Source organism: Monodon monoceros, unplaced genomic scaffold, assembly GCF_005190385.1.
Source record: "Monodon monoceros isolate NGI ecotype Baffin Bay Population unplaced genomic scaffold, NGI_Narwhal_1 Super_Scaffold_9, whole genome shotgun sequence".
NCBI lineage: Eukaryota > Metazoa > Chordata > Mammalia > Artiodactyla > Monodontidae > Monodon > Monodon monoceros.
The window spans coordinates 22,756,230-22,782,324 of record NW_021703786.1 but is presented as its reverse complement, the minus strand read 5'-3'; the positions used below and the strand labels follow the sequence as shown (position 1 = coordinate 22,782,324).

Below are 26,095 nucleotides of genomic sequence, written 5' to 3'. Positions count from 1 at the left end.
CTCTTTTTTTTTTTTGCGGTACGCGGGCCTCTCACCGTTGTGGCCTCTCCCGTTGTGGAGCAAAGGCTCCGGACGCGCAGGCTCAGCGGCCATGGCTCACGGGCCCAGCCGCTCCGCGGCATGTGGGATCTTGCCGGACCGGGGCACAAACTCATGTCCCCTGCATCGGCAGGCGGACTCTCAACCACTGTGCCACCAGGGAAGCCCTGCCTTCTTACTCTTTTGGTTGGAAAGCAAGCCTAAAATAAGGCTGCAGATTGGATGCCAATAAGCAACTGTGACTGTTCTATGATACCTAGAGGGGAGACCACGCTCAGCAGCTCACAGGTCTGTTAGGAGAGACACGGTACAGATCCGGCCATGGTCACAAGGTGATTACCCATGTGAGCAATTAATCAGTTACAAAAAGAAAAGAAAATCCCCAGAACTGTTCCTTAGCCTCTGACCACAGTCCTAAGCCCAGCCGGATGTGGTCAAAATGTGCTCTTGGGCATAATAAGGTCAAGGAGAGAGACTGGCTACATCAATGATAGATATGCCAAAGCCACCAATGATAGGTGGCCAATGATAGGTGCCAAAGCCACCTCCAAACACCCCCGCTGACGGGCAAATCAGCTCCACAGAACCACGTGGTGTGTGAAGGATGACGCTTCTTGCCTCCCAAAGTGTAAGAACAAGATTACACACCAAGCATGCAGTGTGGTAAGCTAGGCAGTCTGAATATCTTGTTTTCTGGTTTTTATATCCCAGTTTCTTATTCCACCAGAAAGACTTGGAGAAAAAAAAAAAAGAAAGTAAACCCAAAGGTGATAATTCAGTTTTGTCCCCCAAGCATTGAAGGTTGTCCAGATCTCAGCAATGAGGCTAAGGGTACAAGGGCAGCATGTGTTACGTGGGAAGTCAAAACATGTAAAGTGCTTGGAACAACAGAGCAAGCATTTAATACATGTGAGCTGCTATTATAACCTACTACATTCATCTAATTATACAAACATAACATTCTCCCTGTTTGGAAAATTAAGGAGAGGGCTAGGAACGCTAGCGAAAGGTTTCCTTCCCAGAAGCATGACGTTTTAACCATGGGCCTGCAGACCAACGTGCAGTTCAGGGACACACACACCAGCTGACTCCATTTCCTCAGCTCATCAGTTCCAAAAGTGCCTATGCACTAACCCCCGAACCAGCCACAGTCTCATACCTGTCTGCGGACCTGTCCAAGGATTGGCAGCTTCCTGACAAGGAATTTTCAGCACTGCTCAGGGGATCCAGCATCTGCAAGGCAAGTCATACAATAAAACCCCAGCCCCAATCCCAGCCAGGTGACCCAGCCGAGGCCAGCAAATGGTCCTTTTTCTTTTCCAAAATATGAAAGTGCCCTTTCTCCGCCAGGGCAGTGGGAAGAATGGTTAGGAAGGTACCATTCTCCCCCGCAGTCTGAAAGGCAAGTTTCCAGGCGTGAGAAAAATGCCTGGCTGCCATCCCAAGGAGCTCTGCCAGGAGAGCAAAGCAGAGACGCTGCTTCTCTTGTTGACATTTTCCTGGCTTGTGAATGCTGGAGCCTGGTGCTGGAGATGGTCCTACCCTGCAGAGGCTTCCAGTGCATTTGGGTGGGACCATAATGCTTCTGTTTACACTGCACAATTTATAATTTAAAATTCATAATTTTATTGCCCTCATTTCACAGACAAGCCACTGCAGGTCTAGAAAGGTTAGAATTATCTGAAGTCATGAAACTAGTTAGTACACAGCTGACACAGAACAAAAATTTCCCAGTTCCTGGTTCTCCTGCAGAGCCAGTAAGTATCTACGTAAGTTAAAATGTTTCTCTGGCCCTTGGTCAAATGCAGTAACAAAAAGCCTTCAGATTAGCTTTTTCTCCAACTAATCTCCCCTTCATTTTGCCTATGGGGGGTATTCACTACCAGAGAATTTATTATCTGAGATCCAAAGTTAAACATTACATAGGGAAGCAGAGTATCAGAACCATGAAAATTCATGAACAACTTTCATAAAGTTGGTTTCCATCTCAAATTATCTCTTCCCATTTAATGCTGTAGTCCACCTCACCCATACTGTCACTCATATATTGTCATATATGATTTTTTTAAACTGCCAATCAAGGCAAATTAATTGAAAAGTAAAATCCCCAAAATCTTGATAAGGATATAGGATTTCCCCAAGAGGATAAAACCAACATGGGAAAGAATTGCTCCCAAACCATAAAGTGCATATTTGGCAAAGTTAGATCAGATAACAGAAGAAGAGAGAATGAGCAAGTATAACAACATGACAGGTGTGACGAAGGAGGAAGAATACCAAAGGTTCAAGAAAGGCCTGTGGAAAATACACTGAACCCCGTGAAGGCTTCTGTAAAAAAAAAAAAAAAGGAGCCTCTTTAGGACAGTGCTGCAGAAGTCAAAGAGGAAGTGAAGGAAGTTATGTTGTGCTAGTAAAATTTTTGTTAGAAAAATTAAGCCAAAAAAAATTAGCCTGAATCATGCTTTGTTCATTCTAAAAATTAGCAAATAGATGCAACTATTACTCAAATCTGATTAAAGAAAAAACAAAATAAAGTTATCTTAGTTTCATTTTTCAAGAAAGTCCCAGTTGGATACTCTTTCACTATATACTATGCTGTTTTGGTCTCTGTTAAGTGGATTTATCTTGAATGGCCCATTAGCAGCAGCAATTCTCTTTAGCTAAAGAGGCGGGCACTGGGGAAGGACCTAGGCATTCTCCTGCTTCCTTGGCCTCTTTCTAAAAGTCTGTCCTCACTACAAGTCTAATACTCACATGCCTTCCAGGGCCAGGCAGGTAAAGAAGTAAAAGGACCAGGATATAGGAGCATGGGGAGGGATAGAAAGCAAAGGCAATCAAACTCATTAGCAAAGTCACCCCTAGTACAGCTGATGTCTGGAAGCACTCTGGTTAGAGAAAATGGAAAGGATGGTCAGTAAGATATCCAAGAAGGGACTCTGCAGCTAAAAGCACTCTAGGTCACTGTTCTAAACATAAATTTACCTGGAAGGCAGGACTGTAGAAGAGAGAAGAGGCAGTTTAAAAATGCTTCTCATAGACTATATAGTTTGAACAATGCTACACAGAGATTAGCTATTGAGGGGAAAGAAAAGTTGTAAGAATCAGTTTTAGGAAAAAGAAGTTATAAGAATCAGGTTTTTTTGGTAAAATCCCCCATGTGATGGTGCTGGCCTTCTACTGGATGCTTTTACCCTTAAGAAATTTCCCCTTTCAAGATCAAATCCCAAAAGTTTGTAAGACAGATCTTTTTCTTGCAATCAAAGCAAGCTCACTGAAAAAACTTCAGAATGAAGCCAGAGATCTCATTCTTGCTGAATTCACTAAGCCAAAGTGCCATTTTCATCAAGTGGGCCTCAAGTTAAAAAAGCTAGCCATTAAAATGGGTAAGCCATTGTGGTAGAAGCGCCCTAGGATGTCCTCACTCCACCCCACCCCAGTAAGTCAAAGCCTTGCATATAACCCCCGCCCCTTGAGTATAGGTAGAACTTGTAATTTGCTTCTAGTCAATAGTCAATAGTCTAGTCAATAGACTATGGCAAAGAGGATGGATTTTCGTTGCCACGTGCGGGCTTTCTCTAGTTGCAGTGAGCGGGGGCTAGCTACCCTTTTGTTGTGGTGTGCGGGCTTCTCACTGCGGTGGCTTCTCTTGCTGTGGAGCACAGGCTCTAGGCGTGTGGGCTTCAGTAGTTGTGGCACATGGGCTCAGTAGTTGTGGCTCCCGGGCTCTAGAGCGCAGGCTCAGTAGCTGTGGCTCACGGGCTTAGTTGCTCCGCGGCATGTGGGATCTTCCCGGGCCAGGGCTCAAACCCGAGTCCCCTTGGCAGGCGGATTCTTAAGCACTGCGCCACCAGGGAAGCCTGAGACTTCATCTTTGCAGACCAGAGCAAGAGATTCTTCTGCTGGCCTTGAAGAATCTACCATATTTTGAGAGGGCCACATGGCAAGGAACTGCAAGTGGCTTCTAGGAGCTCAGAGTGGCCCCTGGCCGACAGCCAGCAAGAAAACAGGGACCACAGTGCTACAACCACAAGAAACTGAATTCTGCCAACCACCATGTGAACCTGGAAGGGAACCACAAGCTTCAGAAAGAAATGCAGCCTGGCTGACACTTGAGTGGAGCCTTGTGTGACCCTGAGTGGAGAACCCAGTTAAGTCATGCCTGGATTCTGGGCCCAAGGAAACTGTAAAATAATAAATGTCTACTGTTTTAAGCTGCTAAGTTTGTGGTTGTTTTATTTAGCAATAGATAACTAATACAGCTGTCTACTATCATAAAAGTCCACCCAAAGGAGCCAGTCCTACTTTGGACTGGTATACTCGTTACCTTTCATTAAGAAATAGCAAAACTAAAATCTGGTTGAAATGCAAAACAAAATCTGTTTAGGACTGGTCACATGTTAAAACTCTGCTGAAATGACAGGTCGTTGTAAGGAAGTATACAAACAGTGGAGTGGTGTTCTGCAGGGAGACCAGTGAGAGGACCACGGAATAGGAAAAATCTGTCAAATGCACATCCAGCACCAAGGAGGCTAGGTAGCTTAGATTCTGTCTTTGGTAGAAATTGATATTTGGCCCCTAGAAAGGAAAAATTCATATTTTGGCAGGCCTGGTTTACAAAAAAGCTACTGGATAGGACTCAAGTCCCTCATCTACACACCATACCCACTGAGAACTCCCCCTGCTAAGCGTGGTCTGACACGTCCCAAGACACACCCCAGCCCCAAAACCTCCATCCCCAGACTATACTCACGCACTGCTCGCTGGTCTCTGGGATGAACTCCCCCTCGCTGTTGATGCTGGTGTAGGACCCCTGTCGGGCAATCCGCTGCTGCCGCTCAGGCACGTAGCCAGGGGGAGGCGAGCTTCGGCCGGGGTTCTGGGAGCCTAGAGCACAGAAACACGACCTTTGACTGCAGAGCCAGGACCTGCAGCCTGAGAGGAGCAGACTCAGGGCCAGCTCAGACCAAGCATCTGCTTGGTGGTAGAGAACTGGTTTGGCTCTTTGAACATCCTGGAGGAGAGGGAGGGCCTAACAAAGTGCTGAGGTTGAAGGAAACTTCCTGAGCCAGGCAGCTCCTCCCCCTAATCCAAGGACCCCAAGAAGGAAGAAAAATACTTAAGAGAAAAGTTAAAGAATGGTGGGTAGGGTTGCTCTTTGAAAGATAGTCTTTAAGGAGTTTTAAACTATTATTTTCAATGTCCTTCAAGAAACTGACTCCTTCATTCTTCTTCACAGTGTCACTCGATCAGAATACAAGGATCATGCGGTTTGTAGAGATGCTATTTTAATGAATTCGTCACCGAGAGCACTTGGTGCTCCAATCTCTTGTTGGAGGCATCAACCCATACTCTCTCCAAGAACCACTGACACGATCTCGGGTGGGAAGGCTAACCTGAGGCTCTTGGTAGTCTGGCTTCCCCACTTGACTTGAGGGCAGAGGCCAGAAACCAAACTGCTCTAAAAACAGGCACAGAATTATGCTGGATTTCCACTTGCAACACCTCACTCACAGGGTAGAGGCTACCAATTCTGAGATAAGGAGGTACCTGAACCATGCCTTTCAAATGATCTCAGACAGCCCATGGAGGAAAGAGTCTGTTTGTCCAAGTTTTCTAAGCCCTGGCAGAAACTGATGCTGCTCAGAGTATACATTTAGGGATGCTATGCCATGAACTAACAGAGCAATGAAATCAGCCAAGGCAATTTTTCTTTTGTTTCTCCGCTCCCCCACCCCCCGGCCACCTGCACAATACGCGGGATCTTAGTTCCCCGACCAGGAATCGAACCCTCGCCCCGGCAGTGGAAGCACAGAGTCTTAACCACTGGACCGCCAGGGAAGTCCTTCTTTTCTTTTTTATACTGTTACCTTGTCTTTAATTCTCACAACACACCTACAGCGGAGGTGCATTATTATCATCCACAGTGTGCAGAAGGGGAAGCCAAGGCCCAAAGTCATGTAGTGTCTTAAGGGTGGTGCTGCATCTAGAAAACAGGCCTTGTGACTCCCAGTATATTTCAGCCAAGGCAATTTTGAGACCACAGTTTATTTCCAAAAGGGGCAGCCATGCTACTCATACATTCCCCATAAGCAATCCAAACAGAGGAGGGGGGGATCCCACCCATGGGGAAATGTGACAGCCTTTCTGCAAGGAGCAGCAGGGAGGCAAATATGGGGATTTCTTGACAGCACAAGGGAAACACAGTGCCATGTCTCATGCAGCTCAGATTCAGAGTTGTTCTGTCAGTGATCACTTGTGAGTTGGATGCAAGATGCCATCTGGCCAACAGAGGGCTCGCAGGCAATGACAAGATGGAGGTAAGGGGAAATCGAACAAGAAAGCTACTCCATTTTTCAGAGGGCCAGATGTCAAAGACCCATGCAGCCGGCCATTTCCCTTGCCACTGTAGCACAAAATGCCAGTGTAACCATGAAAAAAAAGATAGTTTTCTTAAGCCCTAGCGTGCCCTAAAGCACAGAGCGCTTTTTAACACATGGCTTACAAACATTAGCCCAGTGCCTACTTCCCACTTCCGGCTTTGGAAAACATTCTAGTAGCCCACAGGTTCTATGGAAATCCAATCCCTATGTTGGCAACATTTGTCAGCAGCAGAAGCGACCTAAAAAGGGGAGCAAGGTATAGTGAGAAAAGCCTAGGCTTGAAAATTAGATAAACAGAGGTTCAAATCAGGCTTTGTCACTTATTAGCCAAATGATTTAAACTCTCACCTAAATTTCCTCATTTCAAAAAGGAAACAACTATCTACCTCATAACCGTTTTTGGAAATTATAAATGAAATGTGGTAGCACAGGTACACATATACGTGGTAGGAACTCAATAGAATTCCATTCGTTCCCTTCACTCTGTGTAGCAGATATAATGGGTCAGATAGACTCAAGAGCCATTCTACCCTTCTAGTGTGCCTTCCAGCACTTCAGAAGTTCATCAGCTAAAAGCTATTCTAAGACCTCCTTTAGGTTCAGCCAGTTAGATGCACTTGTGTGAGATCTGGATGGCTTCCTGCTGTTCCTGGGCACAGTCCTAGAAGCCTTGGTTTTTCTGCTGCAGCACTAGCAGAGACCCCACACCTGATCTCAAGACACAGGTGCAGGTATCCCTGTGTAAGTGGCGTGTGGACAGAGCACAGGGGCCCTGTGCTTCTGGATCCGGTGGCTTCCTCATTACAGAGGGAAGAGGAGCTCTGCAGTGTGTCTTTAGACTTAGAGTCTGTTTCTCACTCTTCATGATTTTACAAGCCAGAATGTGCACCAAATGCCTTCTTCCTGAAACTAGTCAGAGTGGATTCTGTTCTGTGCAACTGAACCCTGACCAATACATTCTGGAGCGAAAAGGTATTACATATTTAACCTACAACAAACAAAAAATGTCTCTTGTGAGGAACTGATGAGAGAGAAAGAAAAACTCTTACGTATTGATGAAATCCCACACACTAGTCCAAACTACCCCCAGGTAGGCTGAACTACCCTCGATCTGAGCATCAGAGCATCTAGGGTGAGACCTCCCCGGCACAAAAGATCCCTGGCCCCTCAACACCCATTCTCTCCTTCACCGCTGCCACTGAACTCTCCCCTGGTTTTGCAGGTGGGATGGGACTAGCTCACATGAGGCCAGCACTACAGACCCAGGAGGGGCTGGGGGAAAACAGCAAAGGTTTTCTGAGCTTTTATTTCCAGCCAGAGACTTTCACTTTTTCCAATACACATTGCTGCCTGCCGAGAGCCAGCCTTGTTATCTGATGGGCAATGGGCCAGGGGCTATTGTGCACAGGCCCACAGCTTGGGGCAGGAAAGGGAAGTCTCCCCAAACCAATGGCTATCAGAGGAAGCGAATGGAAAAACCAGGAGTTGGCAGAACCGCTCCAGAGCATTTTCAGTTTTGTTTTTATCTTCATTTCAGAAATTAGGGGCTAATGAGACACACAACAGCATCTGAGAACGAGTGAGACAGGGACCTGAATAGGACAGGATACTGAACTGTAAGACTCACTGATCCTCACGTATTTACCAGCAGGGACAACAGTGAGCCAGACAGCACAAACACAGTGCTATGCAAGACACAGCTCATCCTAGGTCTCAGAAGGCAGGCAGCTTCTCTGGGCCACCCTTCCCTGGCATTCCAGCCTGATCTTGCTCTAGTCTCATCAGGGCACTTATACCAAGGGGCCCCCTCTCAGCACCAGCTGAAGTAAAAGAACAGAGTAGTAATCCTGTGCTCAGAAGTGCTCTCTTCTGAACAAGGATTTCAGCTGCCAGCTGTCTGCATTCCTCTAGCGCTTGCTGTCTCTCTGCTTACCTCCTTGATCTGGGGCAGCAAAACCCTTACCCTAGGATACGGTTGATTCTTTTGCTCTGTCTTCTGACTCAAAGCTGAAAGCTAGGTTCTCAGACTCTAGCCCTTCTCATAGGAGACTCCTGTCAGGAAGCTGATGCAGTCAGGAAGTTGCCTCCACAGGGAGTTAGTTCTAGGGCTTTGGGTCAGTGTTAATGTGCAGGTCATTGCAAGTACAAAGAGAAAGCTTTTTTTGGCCATCGACTATTTTCTCTAAACCTTGTTCTCTCTTAGGGAGTTGATGAGGGGAAGAATCAAATCTTTTTTTCTTCTTCAATATCCTCGCACTGGACCAGGTTGTGCAGAGCAGAGCTCCGCAATATTTTCATCTCGTAAGACCTTGAGAACATCCTGTGTTTCAACTTTCAAAACTCCCATTTTATTTTGAAGTTGTGACCACCACTAAACAGTTTCTGGTCTCATCTAGTATCACAGAAGAATTTTTAGCAAGAAGGAGAAAAAAAACCTGTGCAGTGAAGGAAGCTGACCTTTTTGTTTCCATGTATGTGGTCACTACCTCTGCAGTCCTGGTTTCCACTCTTGCATATCTTACCAGGACTGGAGGTGTGCACTGTGTATAGCTCTCTAACTTGTTACTGCCCGGGTGTCACTGTAAGTCATCTCATCCTTTCAACATTCCTTTTCCCTCTGCCTGAGTTTTTCCTCCTCTGTTCTCAGAGGAAGAGGGCTGCCCTCCTCCTTACCAAGGCACTATAAGCCCTCTGCCTGGACTTCCCAGTTCACCCCCAGCAGGATTCAGCTCCCCTATGGTCCCCTCTTCACCACCTTCAATCTCCTTTTCAGCTGTCTTTGTGCCTCCCTTCATAAACATGCTCAGATCTCTAGCCTAAAAAATATCCTGACCTTATTTCTGCCACTCCCTTAAGCCACTAGCCCACCTCTTTTTTGTTTTTTATGGCCAAACCCCTTGAAAGAACTGATTGCCTCTACTCATCAGCTACCCACTCCTTAGTGGGGCAATCTGGCTTGGCCCGCTGGGGGACGCAGTGGCAGGACGAGGAGCGAGATGGAATAAGAACAGAGGCGAAGGACTTAAAATACACTAGACCAAATAGGAGTCAGATGTGGCAGGGACAAGTCCTTTAGTTGATGGCTTAAGGGCACCGCCCACTGCATTGTGGAAGAAACAGTGCTTGAGCTCAGCTTCAAAGGTGATAGAATTTCTACAGGCAAAGACACAAGGAAGGGTATATTCGCATAGGGAAATTCCATTTGCCTTGTCTGCAGATCTTCCCACAGGGGTCTCTCTTTTGGGTTAACACATTCCCTAGTAGTTTTTAAAAATTCATTTATTTATTTATTATTTATTTTATTTTATTTTTAGCAGACTAACTGGCTTAAAAAAAACCTGGAATTCAAGGTATGTATATTATGATGGAAAAAACAAAAGGTGAACAGAATAGCTGGTTTCAAATATCTGAAAAACTGTCATATGAAAGATGTTATCTGTGTTGCTCAAGAGAGCAGTACTAGAGTCAATGCGTAAAGTGAGAGAAGGCAGAATTTCAATTCAAAATAAGGATGAACGTCGAATAAAGAGAGCTGTCTAAAATTGGGTTGGGCTTCCCTGCACTTCCTCATTACTGAAAATGTTGCAGTGGGAGCTGAATGACCTGCATGTTTAGTCTTCCACTCATATGCACTGGTAGCACAAGTACATTAATGCTGGTGGAGGAGGAGGGGAGAGAAGCCCCTCCTGTAGGTGGGGGGTTGAATCACTAAGGCTTCTCGTTTAACCCCATTTGTATAGCTAGGACTTCTCCTAGTCCCTCATGCTTAAACCTTAACTTCTCTCTTTCTGTTTCCTTCTATTCCAGAAGGCCTTACCCTGTACCAGCACAGCAAGCACTCAGACATTTGTGGATGAAAATGACAAGTTTGTGTCTCTTACTCTTGGTCTGTCCTTTCCAACCTGGCTGGTACCATGTAACGTCTTCTTCCCACCTTCTCTTACTTTCCCTCCTACTTCTCTGGTCACTCCTTTCCTGCGTCCTTTGCAGGCTCATCCTCCTCTAATTGGCCACTGTCTGGGTTTCTAAGGCTCAGTCCTAGGCCCTCTTCTCTTCTCATTTTGTAGTCTGTTTAGAAACTCTTATCTGGGCCCATGGCTTCGACTTGACAATTTCCAATTGTTTCTACCTCTGGTTTTCTCCCCTCTGAGCTAAAGATCTGTATAGTTAGCTGCCCATCTGCTATCACCTCTTGGCTGTCTCTTTTTAAAAAAAAAATAACACAAATATGTTTATTGGTGAATCGATAATCATACCAAAATATCCATAATTATACCAATTCAACCTGTCTAAAACTTAAGGTCTGCCCTTCACAGTGCCTGAAACCAGGCTCTCTTCTAGTCTCTGTCTTGGTGAAAGGCACTGCCAATTACCCAAATCCACAAACCAGTAACTTACGTCCTGCTCTCTCAACACCTGAAAATCCAATCCAATACCACAGTGGTTCGTAAACCTTTTGAACTTAGAACCCTTTTCCACTTCTAAAATTTGGGACACCAAAGAGCTTTTATTTATAGGAGTTATATCAATTGATATTTACTGTATTAGAAATAAGGGTCAAAAAAATTTAAAACACAATAATACACAAGTACACATTCCATTAGCCATAGAGCAATGACATTACCTCAGGCAGGTAACCTCTGGAAAATTCCACTATATATATGTGAGAGCCAAATCATGTCTTAGTATTATTATGAAAATAGCTTTGACCTTCCAGATCCTAAAAGGATCTCAGGGACCGCCCCCCCCGCAATGTCCCTAGACCACAATGCCATGTCCTGTTGGCTTTACCTTCTAAATGCCTCAAATCCACCTGTTCCTTCCTCTCTCCACTACCCTCACTAGCCTAATCCACGCTTCTGTCTTCTTTCACCTGGACCACTGCATTAACTAATACGGTTCTCCCTTGGACCCATGCTTGCCCCCCTGTGATTGGCTCTCCACACTGTATGCAGTTGGAGCAATCTTTTCAAAATACAAATCCGAATATGCCACCCATTCCTCTTCACTTAAAAATCCTAAGGTGTATTTTCACTGCTTTCAACGTAAGGATCAAAATCTTCATCACGGTCCCCAAGGCTCGGCCTCCCTCCCCAGCCTCAGCCCATCCTCCTTTCCCTTGTTCTCAGCTCTCCAGCCCTCAGGGCTTCCTTCTGGTTCTCAAACACACCACACTCCCTCTACCATGAGGCCTCCGCATGGGTAGCTCTCCTGCCTGGAGCTCTCCTCCCTATATCCCCTTTGAGTAAGTCCCCTTCAAGCTCTGGGTCACAGCCTACGGCTTCTCTGGCCCCAAAATCAGGTCACATCCTTCTGCTATATGTGCTCCCAGCACCACACACCTTCTGGTCACAGCCTGTAATTATAGATGAATCACATCATGACACGTAAGGTCTGACTTTCCACAGGTGGACAAGGGCCACAGGGACAGGAACTGTGTGTTTTGCTTCCCATGATTCTGGCAATTATTTCTTGAATGAATAAATGAACAAATGAGTAAAAATGCAGTTTGACAGGGAGAGGGATACAATAACAAGACAATGTGATAAGCATTAGAATAGAGATGGGTACAAGGGGTCACTGTTCCCAGTGGCTCTCCACTGCCCACCGAACAAGCCCACGTGCAGTCAAGGGTCCCCAGCCAAGGCAGGCATTCTTTCCCAGCCTTCTCTACTTCTCCAAATATCAATACACGAGCCAGTCTGAAGGATAAGTGGGATCTCCACCAGCAAATCACTGAAATGCCCTCTCCTCTCATCCTTGCTTATGGAAATCCTCCATAATCTCTAAAAATCTCAGAATGCATTTCCCAGGTCGTTCCAGTTAGAAATAATCTCTGCCATTTTCCAGCTTTTAGAAAGGCTGCCAGGCTCTGCCCGCTTCTCTCGTCAAACCCACCACTCCAAACCACCTGGGGTTCTCAGAAGCCACCACCTTCTTCTGTGACCGTGCCTGGCAGATGCCCTTTTCTGTGCCCGGAGTATCTGTCCCTGCGCTCAGTAAATCTTCCTTAGTTTGTCAGCTCTGATGTTCCCTCTCTTCAGTGAAACCTTTCCCCAAAGTCCTGGGCGCCGTTGGTTACTGCCTGCTCTGTGCTCCCGCACCACCCTCAGCCTCCCAGATGCCTCCACCATGGCACTCATGCCAGCCCAAAGGCTGGTGCCTAATGCTTGCTGACTGAAGGAACCCAGGATCTGTGTGTGCTGGGAGGCTGTGTTGCCCATTTTCTAGATAGATAGGAACTCGTTCATAGAAATCTTACTCCCCGTAAGATTTTAGCACTCTCAGACAAGGAAATTCCATATACGGCCCCTACAGTGAGGGCCCAGCATGTAGCTTCCACACACAAGTCACAGGAAATTGCTTAGGAGCCGGAGGCCCAATCACTGCCCTGTGTCCATCCTCACAGCTTACTCTGCAAAGGAGCAATGCTGCCCTCCTCCAGCCCCTTGCTCTCTACAAGGGCTCTGGAACAGAGGCCAAACTAGCAGAGATTCCCAGGTTCCAGGGCACCTGGATTTTAGGGCCAGAGATACTCTAGATAAGGTTTCCTTGTTGGGGTGCTGGCTCTCTCCTCAACCAGCTTATTGAAAACGCAGCCACCAATTATCCACAATGTTAGGGAAATATGAAACACATATACAGACTTTCAGCTTGGCAACACTTACTACCAGTGCTTGCTAGGGTTCCAGAAATTACTCAGTGAGGCAAAGTCAGTGCCTCAGCAACACATTCTTCTGGCTGCCCCCCGAGGAGGCTTATCACTCCCAGACAAGCTCAGTGACAGGACTGATGCTCAGACCTCCCCAAGTTCAGCTCAAGATCTCCAGAGAGCAGTTCAGTTTGATGCAATTCTACCTGTATGGATAGAACCTGTATGGACAGCAGCAGGAGTCTCAGCAACGTAGGGCAGCAACCTCAACAGAAATATTGTTAAGGCCGGACTTCCCTCCTGAAACAAACTGCACAATTCAAGAAATGAGCTTTCTCCTCAGACTGTGGGAAATGGGATCCAGAGCAAAACTGGATTGCCTGGTATAATGCACAGACCTGATTTAGATTCCTTTCCTGGGGAGGCCTGTCAGCAGCTACATAGCTTTCTTCCTAATGAGCCAACTGTATTTACTACGTCAACAGTCTCCTGTCCTTCCCAGACAACTTAGTTTGACTCTCCAGGAGTTTCATTGGAGAAACTTTGTTCCATCTTCCTTGAAGCATTAGGACTCCTCAGGAATCACAAGCAAGAGGTTTGATGTCAAAACTCAATCTTGGACCTGATTCGTAACTTCACAAGTCCCCAGTCCTTTGGGGAAAGAATGGTCAAAAACGAGGGTATACTGCTGCTGGAGGTCTTCAAGCAGATGTTTGAGGAGATCACTTTTTCAGGGCTGTTGAAAAGGAATTTGATTTTGCCACCACATCATGAGAGTGTAAGCTCCTGGAGGGTCAGGACTCCATCCCAGTCACTTGTCTATTTCTTCTCCCCAAAGAAAAGCATGGAAGATTATTCTGAACAGCGTAGCAGTCAATAACGTTTGATGACTGTTTTTTAAATAATTTTAAAAAAGAATATTTAAAAAAATACATGGGCAGATAAATTAGATGAGAGGAAAAAAGGGGTGAGATACTCACTGACAGAGAGGTGCCTGCTCCTGGGCTCAGGGGGCTGGTAGATGGTATTTATGTCTCCCGCAGACTGGGAAGCTTTGATTCGCACCTGCCTGGACACCCCGGAGTGGGGAGGGGAACTGGTCTGCAAGATAAGAGGAAAAAGGCTGAGCTCGTTAAGCAGGCAGGCTTAGAAAGGCCCCCCGCCCCTCCCTGGGCCTCCCCATGCTCTCAGCCGCCATCACACTTTCAATACATGAGCTACCCAGCTTTCCCTCAAATCTCACTCCTCAACTCATCTTGGCAAATCACTGTTTACTCAATGTAGTTATCCAGCTTCACTGATATAGAGCACTGAGACTCAGTGCTCCAATTTATTAGGTGATGACCCAGACACAGAAGAATAACAGGCATTCCTGTAATAATGTGCCAAACAGAAAAGCGCTGTAAATACCCTCTCATAAAACTCTCCAGAGAGCTTGGGAAGAATAGCAGGAAAAGCAGGAAATTATTTCAGTGGCAAGATCACCTGCCACGTGGGGGGTCAGAATGGAGAATGGTGGCAACTTCTGCACCAAAAATTCTGGTTGATAAACTTAAAACATAGCTTGATATGCTGCTTCTTCCCCAACCATAATCACTCCTGGAAAACTAAGGTAAGAAGGTCTCAGATGCTTCATATTACTGGGGTTTACATGTGAACCATCTCAGGATTGTGTCCACCTCAGAAAGGCTATCAAGGCACCATTCTGCCAGAGGTCAAGGACTTCAGAACAGGGTCAGCAGCCTTGCCACATCTACCTCACTTTGCACTGACCAGTTGGGCCTCAAGGTGAGCCCTTGAGAGAAAACAAAGCAACAGAAAGGGACCCTTGCACTGAGAAAGCTTAAAACTGAAGCTTGGAGGTAAGCAAGTGATGTCAGGATGTGCTCATATATAAGCAGAGCACTGTGGAGAGTGGGAGCTCAGAATTTATAAATAATTTGGGTCAAAGTTTCTACTTGTTTCTCTCTCTCTCTCACCTCCTGTAAGAAAAAAAAAAAAGGACCAACCTAAACAAACTATATCCTGTCCTCCAGGAAAAAGGCTTCCCGCTCTCAGGGCTAAGTTCAGCTGCCAAGCAGCCTCCTCTAGTCCCCCTACGCCAGACTTTATCACATGCAGGGCTGTCTTGACAAACTGTCTTGCTCTAACGGGAAGTCAGACAAAGGGGAAGTGAGTGTTCTTGCTAAAGCCTCCAATGTGCAATAGCTCTCTGCCGAGGGTCAGAAAGGAAAAAACAATCAAAGCCACACGCTGGGGAAGCAGGCCAGTGAAGGGCAAGGAAAAAGCCACAGCCTTAGAGTCAGAAAGAGAAGAGCTGCATGCTGAGCACCCCAAGGACACCTGCTTAGACACGGGGCCTTACACAGGGTGGGAATTCAATACATCTTGGCAACATGAATCTGAAACGTACCAAAGAACATAGATTCTAAACTCTCAATTTTAAATCTAAAAGCTGAGCCAGGAGAGGAGGTTCAACAGCCAGTACGAGCATAGGTTTCTAAAACGAAAGGCTGACTGTGGCAACAGTGGGAAAACAGATGAAGGGAATCAGGGAAAGTTTCAAAGCAGGGCTTCTCACATTTTCGTGTGCACACAAATCACCTGGGACCTTGATGACGTGCAGATTGTGACTCAGTAGGTCTGGGCTGGGGCTGAGAATCTGCATTTCTAACAAGCTTTCAGGTGATGCTGACACAGGGCGGCAGCAAGGTCTTAGGAGGTGAGTCACACTTGGGTTTAAGGCAATGGTTCTCAGCCCGAGCTGACCAGCAGAACTGCCTGTGGGGTTTTTAACACCTCAGGCCAACTACAACAGAATCTCTGAGGGTAAGGCCGAAGGATTAGTGTTTTTTAAATCTCCCCCAAGTGTTTGTAATAGTCAGTCAAGTTCAGAAAACCCTGATTTAAGGAGATAAAAGAGAATGGCATGGTAAACAAAAATGAGGTTGATGCAAGGATTCAGGGAAACTTGAACAAGACCTAGAAGTGGGCAAGAGAGGAAGGAGGAAGGTGGGACTAGGAAAAATAAAAGGGACCTGTAAGAGAGTGAAAGGAGAGCCAACAGGTATAAAGTGTGTAGCTGGCAGAACATTCTAAAGACAGCAAATAGAATGGTCATTTCATTTGACCATTCAATGAAAACCTCACCGAAAGGCTCTGGGGGTAGCAGTGTGCTGTGGCTGACACAAACAACATGAAAAATTACCAGGGAACCACATGCACAAAGACTGCAGTCACTGGAAGCTAGGAGATTAGCAGAAAAAGAAGTTGACCCACAAATCATCTTGATAAAAGATTGGGTGGTATCAGACAAAAGGAACAGGTGGATTCAATGATGCAGGGGGAAAAGAAGAGGTATGTGTGTGTTTGCTTTAGTTTGGTTCACAGAAACATGAGCTGAGAAATGGCACCTTGGATGTCACTAGTCCTCTGCTTCAATGGTGGCAACGAGACATTTCCATGATAGACCATGACAGTTATGATAGCTGTGGAAGCATCCAGGTTATTTAATAGATTTACAGCTTTAACATCCATGAATTTATTAAAACCCTTAAAAAAATCTGCTTTGAAGCTATACAACTTGAATAAAGGATGCCATGTTTATACCCCTTATACAAATTCTTATTTCCATTTTGTTCTATGATAATCCTCAATATACAAGGGGCTCATCCAAACTGAGATTAGGTGAACAAATCTGTGTTTTTATTATCCCTACTCTTCAATGCGTCACAGACTTTGTTTATACATATGTATGCTTCGGCTTCCTTTCCCGACTAAAGAGTTCCAGGCTTTTTAGGCCATACACATATAAAACTGACCCCAACCCCTTAAAAACTTTGTCTTCTCTTGGACCTTTCCTAGCTCAGTTAATCTTCTGAGCTGTGGGGAAGAGAACAACACATCTCACAAGCTTTCCTCACGGGCAACATTATACTTTCTGTTCTGTTTCTAATGAACTGTGAAAGAACCTGGGTGAGGTTTTCCAAGGACTACAATAATTCTAAGATCCCTTTCCTGGATGGTATCTAATACATACTGGACTATAGTCAGAACATCTGGATTCAAGACCAGCTCTGTCACTATTTACTGTTTCACCTAGGCCAAATCACTCTGAGCCTCAGTTTCCCCAGGGGGTAGACTGGCGATAACAGATGCTTAACCAACCACTCAAAGCTGCAAAAACCGAATGAGAATTGAAAGTACCTCATACATGTAAAGTGTAATGATTTTTAAACAGGGGCCAGACTGAATGTATTCTGCCCAACAAGTTTCGTCCTAACTTCCTGCACTTGCCCCATTAGTTTCTTGGAAAACTGAAAATAATTACCATTTAGATTATCCTTGATATTTTGAACTTAAATAGTGTCAAATTCATTGATGGGAAATTTGGGAAGTGGGCAACATTTAGATGAGAAGATTATAAGTTTACTTTTGTCAGAGAGAATCTGAGGTTACAAAACAAAATGCCATTCACAGTTTAAGATGGTTGGGTATTTAGTTTTTATCATATGCAGGTACAAGTGACAACAGAATGTTAAGCTTGAGATTATGTTATGACAGTGGAAAGGTCGAGAGAGTTATAAGAAAGTCAAGAGCAGAAAGATAAATTAAGAGTTAGATGCACACATGTTTAGAAAAGAAGTCTGTAATAGGAAAACAGCTAAGAGTTGATGGCCCAAGGCAGAGGGCTAGGGCAGCAAGAACTACTGAAGGAGACGGTGAAGTATCTTAAAATGGCAGTAAAACCAAGGCTAGAGAAAGACTCTTCAGACTAAGAGGAGGTGCTGTGATTGCCCAAATCCAGGAGTTCTCAGGTAAAAACAATATTGAAGCCTAAGACCTGGCCTTGGCCAGGTGAGATGGGAGGAGTATGACTCTCCACCTTGGTGAGGGATGAAGACAGAGGAAAGATCAGAAGCTGTCATAGAAGGATCAATAAAAAAGGAATCTGGAGAGTAGAAAGAGATAGTACATTTAGAAACAGGAATAAGAAGGGAAGTAAAGGTATAGGTGATAACAAAAGGTGGATGAGTTGACAGATTGCTAAAAATGGAGGAAACTAAGTAGAGAACAAAGTGGCTGACAGTTACCATCAAGAGGAGATGAAGACCAGGTTGATATGGTATCCTGGAGAAGTGTATGTAAAGTGTGATCTGTGGGCTGGTGCCAGGGTACAACCTGTGGTGTATACCAATCCTCAACAAGGTAAATACCAAAATGGAAGAGTAACTCTTTAAGCACTTTTACAACAATTTGGCAGTGACTCATGTCTATTGAACTTAACAATAAAAGTTGTGGGCTTGTATTTTATACGTCTCTAGTTAAATTTTCCATTTCACTTTTCATGTTTTTAAAAAAGAATCGGTCCATAAAAGATTAGAAACTAGAAGAAAACTGATATTTCATCACAAACAGAGAAGCACTTCTAGAAGTAGGACTCCTAAGCACGTAGCAATTTTGGATCATGATACCTCTGTTTATTGAGAAGCCTGAGGTCTAGCTGAGGAAGTCCTCAAGGAAAGATTTCATCACCACCAATGCCACTATTAGTCTTAAATGCAAATCTTTATAAATGCAAAAAATAGGAGTAGCTTAAGTGTTCCAACAGTAGCAAAAATGGTTATTTAATTAAATTATGGTATATCCACTCAACGGACTTATGCATCCTTATAAATTATAATCATGAAGACTGTATATTAACAGAAAAATGTACATGACAATGTTAAGTGAAAAATTAAAGTAGAAAATTGTATAAATACCATGACAACACTTACAGTGTGTATACATATGGCCAAAGAGGGGCGTATGCAAAAATCAATCAATGTGTTACAGTGCTAGGATTATGTAAGACGGTCCTCTTTTTTTTTAAGTTTACAATAAGTTACACTGACTTTATAATAATTAAAAAAAAATACACATCCTTAGAGAGAGAGGCATCAATGTGGCACTTATTTTACGTGATATCTAATGCCACCCCATCAGTGTCAGAGCTTAGATGGTCATCTTTCAAACAGCTCTGGTGTTGCAGCAGTATCTGCAGCTGAGTGCACCCCTTAATGGATGGGAAAGCGAATGCAAAGAACCAGTTGTCTACAGTTTCTCATCAGGGGAGTGGAGGGATCACAATCAGGGGTGCTAGCTCCCAGTTAAACAATCACATCATTAAACTAAACCCCAATTCCAGCTTCTTCTATAAAGAAGGGGTTGGCAGAATATGATTTCTGCTTGACTCCTGCTAACAATTCAAGAAGTATTTACTGTGTTCTCTTAAGAGGATGGGTTCCAAAACAAGACACAGCTCCCGTTCTCAAGGAGCTTATAATCTTTTGGGGTAAAACTTACAAATATGCAACAACTAGAGGGCAATTACTCAGGAACCTATAAACTAGTGTGCAAATTATATCCAATGACTAAAGGAACAGGGAATAATGAAAATGGTCTCAGTCAAAAATACTGACCAAACTGCAGCAGGTAAATCAAGCTAGAGCCTTAAAAAAGGTTGACAACCATGGTCTGGCAAAGAGGAAGCAGGAAGAACTGCAGAATAGTGGAAGTATGCTGAAGAACTTGGAAAGATGAGACTGGGGAGCTGAGAGGAAGGGTAGTTAGTGATAACCCTTGGGTGCCAGGCTAAATTTAGATCTTACATGATAGGCAACAAGGAAGGCCTACAAGGAGCAGGTGAGTAACTTGAACAGAGAAATGAAATAATAAAGTATATATTTTACTTCAGAATACTTCCCAAAACACATCCAGAAAAGAAGATACTGTGAGAGAGAAGACCAGTCCTCATGCTCAAGGACACTTCTATAATATGAGAAAATGTCTTCTTTACTCTAACCCTTCCTAACCGCATTCTCCTGTGTCTTTCGCTAATCAATAGACAGTCCAAGGTGTCTTTAAAAATAAATGGTCAGGGGCTTCCCTGGTGGCGCAGTGGTTGAGAGTCCGCCTGCCGATGCAGGGGACACGGGTTCGTGCCCCAGTCCAGGAGGATCCCACATGCTGCGGAGCGGCTGGGCCCATGAGCCATGGCCGCTGAGCCTGCACGTCCGGAGCCTGTGCTCCGCAAGGGGAGAGGCCACAGCGGTGAGAGGCCTGCATACCGCTAACTAACTAACTAACTAACTAAATAAATAAATAGTCAGCATAAAGCACCATTCCATCTAAACTCTGTCCTGGTATGGGGCGTCCATAGTTCTCAGGCAGTAATGTCAGCTGTCCACAGTTGGCTGTCTTCAAGCATAAGGAAAGGAAAGAGTGCCAAGAAACCTTCAGGAACATGCATCTGAAGAAAACTGGTAGAGCCATCAGTGATTAGAAGACAGACCCAGATTACAAGCATTCTTATGAAATGTAGGCCCCCAGGGACCCTTTAGGAGAGGAAACTACATAAGGGATGATCCCTCACTTCTGAAGGCCCCCACAGATTGCTGCCATTTGGTAAGGTAGCAGCTGGTAAATTACAAGAGGCCCGTTAGCCCATGGCCTTTTTTCCACTGAACAGAAGGGAAAGTTTGTTTCCTACATGTGTCCCAAGGGAAAGTCACAGTTGCCGAGGAGTTGCGGGAGTTGGGTTTATAAAGCATGATAGTCTCAAATCCTTGACAGCCTTTACTAATCAGCTCCCCCACGCTGAGCAAATCTCTCTTGCTGGGGTCCAAATCTAGTCGAAAGAACATAAATACAGAGAAAAAGAATTTCCTCCTTTATCATAAAATGTTTCCCTCCCTCCCACACCACAAGCCAAGTCACCTCCAGCTTCAATTTTAACACCAATGATCTGGCTTCGCAGTAAAATCAAATGCAGAAGGCTAAATGGCTACTGACCCAGTGGGCTGGGCCACACCTACATTCTCACTTTAGCAGTGACTAAGGAACACAAAATTCTGTCAAGGAAGCAAGGTGGACTCCTGAAGGACAGCAAGCTTTGTCTTCAGCTGTCAGGCCATGACAGGGGCTACTTACATGGTTTCTGTCCTGGGACAGCAGCAATATCCTAAGGCTTTTCATGCTTGAGCTTCTATCCAAAATATCAATTGCTTTATCAAGATCATCTTGGTTCTTCAGCAGGATGGAGAGCTGTGACACAGGACACAGAAAAAGGGAATCACATAAAACATAAGTCTTTAGTTTGCAAAAATAAGCAAAATAAGCAACAAAAAAATAAATTTGGAGGAAAACAATCTCAGTGGATACTATGGGGTCTTAAAAGATCTAATTGAAACCACAGAGATATTTTCTTTTCCTTTTTATTAAGTTTACAATTCAAAGATTTTTGGTAAATTTACAGAGTTGTGCAACCATCACCACAATTCAATTTCAAAACATTTCCATTGCTCCAAAAAGATCTCCTGTGCCCATTCATAGTCACTCCCCTTTTCTACCTCTTACCCCAGGCCACCACTAATCTACTTTCTGTCTCTAGAGATTTGCATTTTCTGGACATTTCATATAAATGAAATCACACAATTCATATTCTATTCAATTCAATTCATAGCCTTTTGCATCTAGCTTCCTTCACTTTAACGTTTTTGAGTTCATCCATGCTGTAGCACATATCAGTACTTTATTTCAAGGTATTTTTTTTTGATGGTATAAAAATATTTTTTTAAATATTTTCAGTTTTTAAAAAAATTTTTATTTGAGTATAGTGGCTTTACAATATTGTATTAGTTTCTACTGTACAGCAAAGTGAAACAGCTATACGTATACATACATCCCCTCTTTTTTGGATTTCCTTCCCATTTAGGTCACCACAGAGCACTGAGTAGAGTTCCCTGAGCTATACAGTAGGTTCTCATTAGTTATCTATTTTATACATAGTATCAATAGTGTATATATATCAATCCCAATCTCCCAATTCATCCCACCCCCCCCAAGATATTTTCTAAGAAAAGCTTCGTCTCTAAAAATACCCTTTACTCCAAAGCATCAAATCCGAAACAGTTACAGGCCCCATATTTCTTCCCAGATTAAGCAGTAGAATCATGTCCCATTCTACCCTGTGCTGACATTAACAGAATAAGCAGAAAAGGCACAGGAGGAGGAGGCGGCAGGCAGAGGATGAAAACGTTACTCAAATAAGAACACAAACTTAGACTGCATAGAAGGGTTTAGTATCTTAACGTATAAAGGTTAAAAAAAAATCAGTGACTAGAACCAAAAACTACTTCCTCTGTTTTCATTCCACTGAAGTATTAAAGAGACGGTTCTTAAGGGTACAGATAAGCCTCGCTCACTGTTAGAAGCAGAAGATATTATGAGTACTTAGTATTAAAAGATGTAAAACTATGCTTTGCCTAAGACCTAAAAAATGTCAGATCTTATGTATTTGTGGCGAACATAAAGCAAAAATCCAATTAATTTCTTCAGTTCCCGATTCAGAATACAAGGAAATGAGAACTCTAAACCCCAGGCCAGGAAAAAACAAATAGTAAAAACAGTATTTAAAATAAAACCTCAAGACAACCCATGGAATGGGAGAAAATTTTACAAATCATATCATATTGTAAAAGAATTCCTTCCTGGGTAACACTCAAAGTAGGGATAAATAAGGACTGGTGTTGGGGGAGGTGGGGAAGGGGTGGGTGGAGACAGGGGAAGATAAAGAAATTACTGGAGTAGGTTTTAAATTTAAAAAAAAAAACCTACAATTTTGCAAATGTATGATAAGGGTCTAGTATCCAGAATATATAAAGAACTCTTACAATTCAACAATAAAAGGACAAACAATCCAATTTTTTAAAAGGGCAAAGGATCTGAATAGATATTTGTCCAAAGAAAATAAACAAATGGCTAATACGCACATGAAAAGCTACTCAACATCGTTTGTCATTAGGGAAATGAAAATTAAAAACCACAATAAGATACCACTTCACGCCTACTAGGATGGCTATAATTTTTTTAAAAAAGAAGAAAAAAAAGAGATTCACAAGTATTGGTGATGATGTAGAGAAATTGCAACCCTCGTACATTGCTGGTAGAAATGTAAAGTGGTACCAGTTGATATGTGAAAGTTGGGCAGTTCCTCCAAAAGTTAAATACAGAGTTTCTACAAGAACCATCATTCCACTCAGGTATATTTTAGAGAATTGAAAACATTTGTTCATATAAAAATTTGTACACAAATGTTCATAGCAGCATTATTTATAATAGCCCAAAGTGAAAACAACTCAAGTGTCCATCAACAGATGAATGGATACACAAAATGTGGTATATCCATATAATGGAGTATTATTCAGCCATAAAAAGGAATGAAGTATGAGACATGCTACAACATAGATGAGCCTTGAAAACATGCTTAGTGAAAGAAGCCAAACACAAAAGGCCACATATTGTGTGATTCCATATATATGAAATGTTCATAATAGGCAAATCCAGAGAGACAGAAAGTAAATAAGTGGTTGCCAGGGACTGGGGAGAATGGGAAGTGACTCCTAAGAACTACAGAATTTCTCTTTGGGGTGATGAAAAAGTTTTGGAATCAGGTAGTGATGTTAGTTACACAACTCTGTGAATACACTAAAACCACTGAATTATACAGTTTAAAATGTAAATTTAAAAATAAAAGAGTAAATTCTATGGCAGGTGAATTATATCTCAATAAAGCTATTATTACAAAAATATAAACATAAATAAAATAAAATCTCAACAGATTTTTTCATTTGTCGTTCACAAATCCTGACAAGGCAGGGTTTAGAGGGCAAAGAAAAGAAAAATAGTTGAGACATTTGAAATTAATAAGATGTAAGTAAATTAGTCAATTCTTGGTCACTGACATTAGCAGACTACGGAAAGACATGAATGATTTAAAATAGTAACAATTATGGGAGTTCCCTGGTGGCCTAGTGGTTAGGATTCCAGGCTTTCACTGCCATGGACCAGGTTCAATCCCTGGTCAGGGAACTGAGATCCTGCAAGCCGTGCAGCGCGGCCAAAAAACAAAAACAAAAAACAACAAAAAACAAAGTGATGAAAAATAAATGCTCAAATAAATTAGTCTTCACTGACTCAAAAAATAATGACAATTACTTACATTTGGCTTTAAAATCAATATCTGTATAAACATTTGAATAAAGGAATGCTCAACATTCTGGGCAGTCATTCCCTTGGCAAAAGAGTTTGAAAATGGATTTTGGGACATCTGAAATTCTTAATGGAAATATTAATGGAAAGAGAAACAAGTAGTACTAAATCATCCAGAAAAGTCTTCACTAACTAAAGAACACCTTCTTTAATGCTGATTGGCTAGCTGACTTTAGCCTCACTTTCTTATATAGTCACTGATGCTTGAGCTGCAATTTTTTAAACTTCTATGGATTTGACATTTGTATTTGGGGGGGAGTTCTCAAATCCTGTATTTAAAATGTGTTACTTTACATACTTTAAAATACTTACATCTGTGTTATTTATTAACTATAGAGTTAGTGGTTTATTTTTCAAATTTGCTGTATTTTTAAAATTTATCCAAAAAGCAAAAATCAGATGGTGTTATTTTTGTTAGCTATTTGGCAGTGCATATATCCAGTTGTGGTTGTACATTTTATATGAAGAGGACCACAGAGTTTTTGCCTACAAATCTCATCTCCTACAGATTTAAGCCCCAAAGTAGAGGAAATTCTTAACTTTTCAACCAATAAAATAAAACTACAAAGTAAGGGGACTTCCCTGGTGGCGCAGTGGTTAAGAATCTGCCTGCCAATGCAGGGGACATGGGTTCAAGCCCTGGTCCGGGAAGATCCCACATGCCGCGGAGCAACTAAGCCTGTGCGCCACAACTACTGAGCCTGTGCTCTGGAGCCCGCAAGCCACAACTACTGAGCCCACGTGCCACAACTAACTGAAGCCCGCGTGCCTAGAGCCCATGCTCTGCAACAAGAGAAGCCACTGCAATGAGAAGACCGCACACCGCAACGAAGAGTAGCCCCTGCCCACTGAAATTAGAGAAACACCGCACAGCTACTAAGACCCAACCCAGCCAAAAATAAATAAGTTAAAATAAATAAATTAAAAAAAAAAGAAAAACTACAAAGTAAGGACCTGACTCTCAAAGAGCCATGAGGTTGCCCAGCTTTCCTGTCTTGCCCCCCAACTCAGTTCCCTCAAGGTGCAGGCTCCTTACTGGGCACAAACACAGTGCCTTTCAGACTAATGCAAAGCACCAGCCTAAGCAGACTGCAGCCTCTAGTACGTTCCTTGGAGCTGGGAAAGCAGCCAAGTAACTGACATTCAAAAGAATTCCTTCCTGGGTGATGTTCAAAGTATGAATAAATAAAATGGCTGTTGGGCGGGGTTAGGAGGACTAAGAGTTAAAGAAATCATTAGAGTAGGTGCTAACGTTTGGAACCAGCTACAGTCAGAAGTTAAACTCTGAGAGAAGAATCCAGCATTTATGCCTGTCAATAGAGGATCTACCCACCAGTTTTCCACACCTCCCCAGCCCTACTGAACCCTCTGCTACTAAGGCTGTGCTGGAAGGAAAAAGATAACCTACAAAATGTAAAGGAGACAATAATAAGCCCTGACCCTAATCCCGTACCTGATTCCACCATGGAGCTACCAGCATTCAATGAGCAGAGGGAATGGACATAGCTATGTAACCTCCCATGTAATAAAAAAGAGAAATCGCAGAATTACTGGAATTAAGAAAAGAGGCTCCAGAAAATGAAAACCTGAAGATGACATTAAAGGAACAAACTAGGAAATCCTCAGTTAAACAGAGAGAAAAAAGGTAGGCAGCTGGGCCTCCCTTGCCCACACACCATCCATCTTTCGTACCTCATTGTTCATGTAATGTAGATCAAGAGGCTGCCCAAACACTGTCGTCACCTTGTGCTCCACATCTTCATATCTTACAGGCCGGCTGAATGCTATAATTCTGAAAAGGAACAGAAATCATGGTTAACTGTATATTTTAAATGCAGGGTTTAGAAGCTATGGCTCCTGAGTGTTATCTTCCTTTTCTTTTCAACATAGAATTCTCTTTTTATTTTTCATGCAGCTTGCCTTTCTCTGTATT

General features: G+C 43.4%; 1 protein-coding gene across 2 annotated transcripts in view; it reads right to left on the bottom strand.

Annotated features, from left to right (window-relative positions):
* Positions 1-26,095, bottom strand: part of MAP3K3 (mitogen-activated protein kinase kinase kinase 3) — a 61,042-nt gene that overhangs the window by 7,717 nt on the left and 27,230 nt on the right. For both annotated transcript variants that reach the window (XM_029211391.1, XM_029211390.1), the window contains 5 exons: positions 25,855-25,954; positions 21,043-21,156; positions 14,052-14,172; positions 4,790-4,923; positions 1,199-1,272 (listed from right to left, as the gene is read on the bottom strand). In XM_029211391.1, the coding sequence (XP_029067224.1) occupies positions 1,199-1,272; positions 4,790-4,923; positions 14,052-14,172; positions 21,043-21,156; positions 25,855-25,954 (543 nt within the window). The remainder of the gene's footprint in view (positions 1-1,198; positions 1,273-4,789; positions 4,924-14,051; positions 14,173-21,042; positions 21,157-25,854; positions 25,955-26,095) is intronic.